Source organism: Hetaerina americana, unplaced genomic scaffold (assembly GCF_022747635.1).
Source record: "Hetaerina americana unplaced genomic scaffold, ioHetAmer1.1.p SCAF_4, whole genome shotgun sequence".
Classification (NCBI taxonomy): domain Eukaryota; kingdom Metazoa; phylum Arthropoda; class Insecta; order Odonata; family Calopterygidae; genus Hetaerina; species Hetaerina americana.
Window position 1 is genome coordinate 54,824,143 of NW_027286985.1, and position 8,634 is coordinate 54,832,776.

Here is an 8,634-nt window from a genome sequence, read left to right on the forward strand (position 1 = left end):
ATAAATATTGCACCTCTATTATCTGCATGACGGACCAATGCAGTGGGAATAAATGTGTCCTAATTTATTTCACTCAAAAATATTAACCATATCACATTAATTGCTATGTCATCTGGTGTAAGTTGTAGATGGACCCCTGTCTGCTTTTTATTGCACCATATAACTACTGACAGATCTACTATCACATGAAAAATTTGCCTGATGAAAACCTTAATATATTAAAATAGGTTGACTGATCTCCAAGAGAGAAGTTACATCATGGTACCCAGACAATGAATTCATTGAATGAATTGTTCACATACAACTCTAGGCTTACAAAAAGTTCACTCATTCTGGGCCAAATTATTCTTGATGAAAATAAGCACCACTGCATCCAGATCTTTAATCAGCATTTTTTCAGCCAATTAATTCTTGCCCTTTTCACTGGCATGCAATGTACGTATCACATATCAACCGCAAGTAGAATATCATCTGTTGATGAACACAATGATCATTCACACAATGTTTAAACCCATCATCATCAAATAATTACGCAAATAGATATTCATAATTAGAAACTCTACTTTAAAACCCCAGTAGATGTGGGTGTGATATTTTTGAACTAATAACATACCTCCTGAAATGAAAGTACATAGTAAAATCACTTTCATACAGCAAAACCAAACTAATGAAACAATTGACAATATTCACCCTGAATTTATGAGCCAATCATGCATGCATCCTGATTTTATGGACTGTCACTGTAAATGTGATTCTATATTTTGTCTCCTGATTAGGATTATGCATATGTATTTTTGATTAGTTTATGAAAACTTTTGTAATCAATTGATTATGCTGCACCAACTTAATTATTGTTATTTAAAACTTGAGGTGGTACAGTAAGTTTGATTTTGCATGCAGCTAAAATGGTTCTCAGGATCATCAACAAAGGATGAAGAGCAGGGCAAATGATTACTTAGGGGATGATCAATTTGGGTTCAGGAAGGGGAGATGCACATGTGATGCCATTGCAGGGATGAGATCACTAATCAAGAGGAATGTAGAATGCAAACAGGACGTATTTGCCTGTTAGGTAGATTTTGAAAAGGCATATGATAGAGGGAATTGGGAAAAACGATGAGTATATTGCAGAAAATAGGAATAGATTGGAGAGACAGGAGGCTAATCCGCAACCTGAACGTCTCAGACTGCTCAGGCGAGAGTGGGGAATAGAGAGTCTAGATGGGTATTATTAGGAAGAGGTGTAAGGCAGGGCTGTCCATTGTCACCGGTGGTGTTCCAAGTACGTGGAGGAATTGATTAAAGAGGCATGGAAAGAACTGAAAGTGGGAAGTCAGTGGGGAATTCATAAAATCAGTTATATTTCCACCATGAGTTATTGACCATTGACACCACCATTGGTTGATAAAAATGAAGTTCATAAACAGGGACCATTAATGATGTAATTCAGTGATTTCTATTTGTTCAACAGATATGTAATAGGAATATATTCCTCTGGTAAATATAATCTATGCTCTTATCAATCTCTTTCTCTTCAATCATATCACCTTTTACTCATTCATTCCACCAAGCATAATATTTTCTAAATGCATTTTCAGCAGAGGACAGAAAGAAAACAAATGAGGAAGTACTGGGTATGGTAGGCGAGGAGAGGAGATTATTGGAAGAAATCATAAGGAAACAGGAAAAATGGATGCAAACTTTACTGATTGGCAGCGGGGTGTTGAAGATTGGGACAGAAGGGATAATTTTAAGTAAATAAGAAAGGGGAGAGAATAGGATAGGGATGATGGATGGAAAGAACGGAGGAAGAAAGTATACAGAGATGAAGAGGGGCTTGTTTTAGAGGTAATAAATATATAATAAATTAATTATTTTAGATGTTGGATTGAGTTTTGTTAGCAGAGACGAGAAGGATGTTTGGTATTTATTTCCACCCAAAATCCTACTTTAACTGACAGATTACTATAATAATAATATTTTCAGTGAAATCAATAATCAATTCTTTCAGACTCTCCCTAGCATCACCAACACTTATGCATGTAAAAAATGTTTTCTCATTCTATCTGATTCAGTTTATCCTTGAGAAGGTACTCATTCAATATTCTCCAGATATTTTCTTGCTGTCTTTTAATTTTCACTCTCGATGACTTTTATGCTCTTTTTATCTTCTTAGCAACCAACTTTTTCCCCACAGCTACTTTGGTAACTACCCCAAAGTAGTTAGCTCCAAATTCAGCACTACTATTTCCTTCGGCCATACTCTCAAGTCTCCCATTGCATGCAGCAAAATCAATCATTTTCCATGAATTGCATATTTTCAATAAAAACTATAGAGATACACGCTTAAAACTCAAGATATCCTAATGGACAAAAGGAGAACATGTGGGAGGTGGTATTTGATGGAATGGAACATGGTAATTGAAGCACATAAATGTACTTTTGCCAAAGAGGAATAAGACCTAACATAATGCTGATAAAGAAAGGACAGTAATCAATCAGGAGATTGGTTTGATTGGTGAGGGTAAAGCTCACATCATACTAAGTCATACACTTTGAGAAATGCACACTCTAGGAAAGGTAATCAGCTCATTTCCCTGGACAAGTTGTGCTTTCCCAGGAAACTCTCGTATTTGAAAGATCGAGCAGCGTGAGCTAAGCTGTGGGTGCTCAGATCAACTGGTGTTTGAATCCATGCTCCCCAGTAAGAAGCTGAATGCACTGCTCACTAAGTTGTCACACCCCTCATTTGAAATAATATGGATAATGTTGTGAATGAAATATTTTTACACTAAGGAAACTAATAAAAACATGCTTTGATGAAAACCGCCCGCAACAGTATGTTCAATGGATTTACAACAATTAGGATTAACAACAATGCCATGAGAATCATCCATTAAGCTTACTTCTACTACTCCAGATTCCAAAATCATAAAATTTAAACTTGGAAATTGCTCATTTGTCCATCCCCACAGTAACTGTAGTCACTAATTTCTTTTTTAAACGTTTTCTTTTTTTCTTGGCTTTCTCATCTCCACTTGGTGCAGGTACACTAACTGAATCAGATCCCACTTTCCTTTTCTTCTTTAAACAAGACAGTGGATTTGGACCACTTTTCTTTTTTCTTTTCATTGGTCGGTCTGTGGTTTCCCCAAACACATGCTTTTTCATATCTTTGAGGACTTCCTCTTGGTAGTCAGTTATTCCAATCCTATAAAATACAAGTTAAGTTACAATTTTTTAATTACACCATAGTAATTAATAAGGTTATTGTTATGTTAACTCTTTTCATACAATACAACATCTAGTCCAAATGGCAAACTAACAAGATGTTAATTCAAGTATTTTTTTCATGATTGGTTTCAATAGTTTGTAATCTATAATTTTACTACATTATCAATTTATACAAATAAATATTAAGGGATTTGAACAAAATTATCCCTGGCAAAATTAATCGGGTAAAATGTATTTCAAAGCCAGCATGAGAATTCCTCAATGACATGGTGGTGAGCTGGTGTGACCCTGGGCATTTAAAAACTACCCTAGTGCCTACAAAAATACATTGACCAAAATGGTGATTATGTGGAAGAGAGATGTTAATGATTTTAAATGACATATCAATTCCTGAAAATAAATGTTTATTCCTATTTCTCTAAAAATTGGAGGCCTTCCTTTCGGGATTACCCTCGTTGCGACTGCTTTCTACATACTGGTTCTTCTTTTGAGAGATAGTCGAGGCCAATAATTCATGGAAATCTACTTGTAAAGCATGAAGGGATAATCAAAAAGACTTGGCGTTTCCAGTAAAAATACTTCTTTTTGATTCTTCCTTCGTGCTTTACTGGTTCTTCAGTAAACAGCATATACGTACCTTCCAGTACTGGGATATGGGAATTAGCATGGCACCTATCAAGATGCTTCCTTCATAAGGGATACATAGGTAAACTAGCTTGTTCAGAATAATGAAAGTGGGTGGAAATATGAATACTCGCAGAATACTAGTATGTGGCAAAATTGACCCCTGGGGTGTTGTAACAGGTTGCAGGGAATGCTGCACTTGCCAAGGAAAATGCAAAAACTAATAACCTTGCATGGCCAATCTTCAAATAACCATAAAAGTAAAAATGCCCTAAATTTCTTTCCCTTACTTAGTTTCATTTTTGTTCTTGACTGAGTTTATACTGGCAGGTGATGGATGCTCAAGTGTTGGAACTCTCTGGTGAAGATAGAGGAGTGGGGCCCCAGGCATTTTTCTCACCAAATTCTGCAACTCTCTGTCCTGGGAAGCAATGATATACCTGAAAATAAAAATAATTAGTTCTCAGAGTTACTTCAGAGAGCTATGGAAGAGGCGGCAACAGTAACTTAAATTGAGTCATCCACTAATATGCATTAAAATGCAAAAATTCCAAAGAGTAAAAATCATTCCCCTCGACTGGGATTTGAACCCAGATGCCTCAATTTCCAGGGGTGTTCTTTAGCCAGTTAAGCTACTAAAAAACCCTCTTAAATTCTGAAATTTAAGGGGCTTTAAAGGAACAAGATAGTTTTATGCTTTGTAGATTTTTAGAAGGCATTCAATAGAGGACACTTTATGAGCTGCTTTATGACCATTTTGCAGAAGATAGGAATAAACTGGAGGGATAGACATCAAGAACCTTCATATGTCTCAATACTTCCCAGGGGTGTATAGTGAATGGAAAAGGATCAATACAGGTAGTGCTAAGACAGGGAGGTCCACTATCATCAGTTCTTTTCTGTATACAAGTTATGTATTTGTATCTATTATGTATATATTGTAAATATATTTGTATGTTTGGAGGCAATGATAAGAAATACATGGGAAGGGCTAGAAGCAGGCTTGCAAGTCATAAAATCAGCCAGCCAAAGATTTACAATCATTACCTTGTGCACAGCAGAAATATTGTTACAAAAGGGATGAAAATAAATAATAAAAATATAAGGTAAAGAAAGTATGAAGACATGATTGCTAAAGTATACACTGAAGTTAAAGGTTATATTATGTTAAAAATTTCGAGGAGGATAAAAACCAGAACAGGTAGAACTATCCACCTAATTAGGAAGTGTTTCAGAGGAAAGCGGGCAAAGTAGTTGGGTTATCAAAAGAAGAATTGGGTTAGGTTTTTACTAACAAAAACTTTTACAAATGATGTAAGAATTTATGACAGGCTCCTAGAGTAAAAATATTAACAAAAGGATTGGTGTAGCGTAGAGAAGAATGAATAAAAGAAGAGATTAGTTTGACGGAAAATATCCGAAGATGTGATTTACTGGAATATAATGACCACAAGTACCAATTGGGAAGAAAAATCCTCAATAATTCTATTTATCCATAAGAATAGTAAATTACTCACTCACTAAGTAACTCACCTGTTAGGATTACTTCCTTTAAGCATGGATGCCAAACATGCCGATCCAATAAGAGGTTTATCTTTGTGTCCACACTGGTGTATAGGAAACTGCTTGACAATTAACATTGCGCCATATACGGCACGGCCTAAAATATAATTGGCCATTAAATCCACCAACGAAAATTTCCACGTGAAATTACATGTACTGCTTATAGGTATAAATAAAACAAGTGTAGCAAGACCTTCACACACAAATCATTAGGCAGTTAATTTGTTACTCACCCAATTTTTCAGTCTCTATAATAACACACTGCGTGGTTAAAAGCTTGACATTACTATCGAAGTATTTTGGGATGACATCTTTCAGGGTGACCTTATTCTGAAATGGAAACATAATTCATTGATGGCAGTGCAATCAAAGGCCTAATGGTAAGTGTAGTTAAGAAAACAATGGATGAAAATAGGACAATATGACATGGTTACATTAATGGGTGATACCAGTCAAATCACGGCTGTTTCTATATTTTCACCGCGGAAATATTAATACTAACGCATGTGTGAAGACAATAAAATTGCAAAACAAGATAAAGCAATTGTGTGTGAATGAAATATATATATATATATATATATATATATATATATATATATATATATATATATATATATATATATATATATATATATATACACATACATACATACTCGATAAATTGGGGAAATGACGGGAGGCATATAATTACGGAAGTAAACACGATATTTTTGATGATCGAGTTGCACAAAAGCGTCAGATTTATAGTTAGTGTGCAGGTAATATCCACTAATTTTGGTGTATTTCCAATTAATTTGATGTATATTCACTAAACATCCCTCATTTGAGAGGGTGGATGGGACCCGTCGGCGACGGGTCGCGACGGATTCCATCCAAACATGATGCGAACTGCAATGAACTGAATATCAAACATACTCCATTGAAATTAAGGCATCAAAAACTTAAACATACTCACTGTTAAGGCAGCCAAACATATAGTTCCATCGACAAGAATTTGATATGGTTGTCTAAAACCATAATTATTACTGTAGAAACTTAAATGTCTTTGAACTTTTTTCTGTCTCTTCACCTTCATCGCACTTCAACAAAAAGCGCTCGTAATAACGGTAAGAATGAGAGCTAATTTTGCTTCAAATTTCCAGTAAATTTAAGATTAGCCCTGACAGTGTGTGAATTACCGTCTACTCTATTACAATTTTTCATTTCGTACACCACCCTGCCGTTGTCGCTTATCGTTATTCATGTGGCTTGCCAGTTGGGAACAAATTAAATTTGGCAACGTTGCAGGATTTTCGCACTTTGCCATTGGAGAAAAGCGATAAAGTTATAAATATTACAGCTTTTTAAATATTAATATGTAGAGGTTTTTATATATTGGTTGAGAATGAGTGGGGTCAGTCCATAGTAAAAAAGACAATAGTACACAGGGGAAGCAACAGCACCGGTGGATGTCGATGCTAACGAACGCAACGATATTTTGGAACGGAATGCTGTATCGATAGATGTTTTCAAAACAAGGAATGGAGTGAGATATGATTGCATGAAGGCTCATATATGTTATGTATGTTCGCGGTATATATGCAACATTCATGAGTGTATAATCTAATCCGCTATTTGGATGGTGCAGTGTCACGTATATTGCAATCATATGTGAGAAATGGTGTTTTTTCGGTCGTATAATTGACCTGTGTTAAAAACAGGACCGTCCATGAATAAATAGGAAGCAATCATGGATGAAGTTCAAAAACTTGAACACCTTTCATTGGTGTCAAAAATATGTACAGAGTTAGAAAACCACTTGGGCCTGAATGATAAGGATCTTGGTAAGACTTGTTCTTTTTTTGATGCACAAATTTAAGTGGTAATACCAAATTTAATTTCCTTTTTTTCTACACAGCGGAGTATATAATTGCGTTGGCAGAAGAAAATGACACATTGGAGAAGTTTAAGAAGGTGCTCGAAGAAAATGGGGCGGAATTTTCGGTAATTATAATAATATAGGACGTGATTTTATTATTACTAGATGCGCATTGATGAGCCCATATCAAAGGTTAAGAATGTCACTTATCTATTCTATAGGACTCATTCATGGCGAATTTACTGAGAATAATTCATCATATGAAACCAAAAGGTGACAGGCCTTCCAAAAGTGGATCTCCTGAGCCGTCTAAATCTGACAAAGACAGACTCGCAGCAAAGTTTCCAGGGCTGGCCATCCCCAATGAGCCAAATGTTAGTGTTACAGAAACCAAGAAAGCGAAGAAGAAAAAGAATGCCGTGACCGAAGAAGAATGCATAGTGAATGATGCAATGGCCGCTCTTGAAGCACTTGCGCCTTCTCAACAGACTGTTACAAGGTTTGTATTCCACCTACTACTTAAGTCCTATAATATTCTATTTTTCAATATGTTTTGGCCATTATGATGGAAGTTCAATTACAGTAAGCACGTTTTGATTGTAGTCTCATTATCCATTCTCATGAATTTTTTGTCCATCAATTATTTTCGTTCATTAAATGTAATCCTTTTAGAAACCAAGCATAAAAATACCTCACTGAAAGAATTGATTGCTGTGAATTATTAAATAATTTTGTGTTGATTATTTAATCCGTGTTGGATATAATTAATATGCCATAGAGTGTATAAGACTGCAGTTACTAATATGTGACTGTAATAACTCTTCAGGACCAAAGCAGCTGTGAGCCCTTCGAGTTCTGAAGACGAATCCCAGGTTGATGAGTCTGCTATAATGCCACCGATTAAAAGGGAGCGAAGAAGTGAGAGTAAGGAAAGAGAGAAGAAAAGGAGGAGGAGTAGCAGCCGAGATAGGAAACGGAAAGATGATGGACATGAAAGAAGAGGTAGAAGCAGGAGTAGAGAAAGAAGGAGAAGAAGTGGAAGTAGAGATAGACGGGGAAGCAGGGAGAGGAGGAGTAAAAGAAGTCACAGCAGGGGTAGAAGAAGTCGAAGCAGGAATAGGAGGAACAGTAGGGAAAGGCATAGCAGGAGGAGCAGAAGCAGAAATGGAAGAAGGGAAAGAAGTGGCACAAGAGACAGGTGTGTGTTTTAATGGGTTATGTATGTGAAAAGTTTGAGTTTGTTTGTTGGTGGTTTTTATCTAATCCACACGTAAATTTATCAAATTTGTGGCCCAGTTAAATACTGTAAGGCTCAAAAGTATGTTTCAGAGCAATTTTAGTCGCATGAAACGAAT

General features: G+C 35.9%; 2 protein-coding genes across 2 annotated transcripts in view; one reads left to right on the forward strand and one right to left on the reverse strand.

Moving 5' to 3' along the window:
• On the reverse strand, positions 1–6,621 carry LOC139692393 (rRNA-processing protein UTP23 homolog). The gene is made up of 5 exons (XM_071590556.1): positions 6,377–6,621; positions 5,655–5,751; positions 5,392–5,518; positions 4,149–4,298; positions 1–3,211 (listed from the first exon to the last, which is right to left on the reverse strand). The coding sequence occupies exons 1-5, from the start codon at positions 6,494–6,496 to the stop codon at positions 2,956–2,958; spliced, it is 750 nt and encodes a 249-aa protein (XP_071446657.1). The 5' UTR covers positions 6,497–6,621; the 3' UTR covers positions 1–2,955.
• Positions 6,622–6,723: 102 nt separating this feature from the next.
• Positions 6,724–8,634, forward strand: part of LOC139692218 (ATP-dependent RNA helicase DHX8-like) — an 11,321-nt gene continuing 9,410 nt past the window's right edge. The window contains exons 1-4 of the mRNA XM_071590283.1: positions 6,724–7,244; positions 7,319–7,404; positions 7,501–7,778; positions 8,106–8,477. Coding sequence (XP_071446384.1) covers positions 7,151–7,244; positions 7,319–7,404; positions 7,501–7,778; positions 8,106–8,477 — 830 coding nt within the window. The 5' untranslated portion in view covers positions 6,724–7,150. The remainder of the gene's footprint in view (positions 7,245–7,318; positions 7,405–7,500; positions 7,779–8,105; positions 8,478–8,634) is intronic.

Coding starts and splice junctions, on each gene's coding strand:
- LOC139692393 (XM_071590556.1), bottom strand. CDS start 6,496: ATGAAGGTGAAGAGACAGAAAAAAGTTCAAAGACATTTAAGTTTCTAC. Junction 5,752..6,376: donor TATGTTTGGCTGCCTTAACA/GTGAGTATGTTT, acceptor TTTCCATTTCAG/AATAAGGTCACCCTGAAAGA. Junction 4,299..5,391: donor AAAGGAAGTAATCCTAACAG/GTGAGTTACTTA, acceptor TTTTATTTTCAG/GTATATCATTGCTTCCCAGG.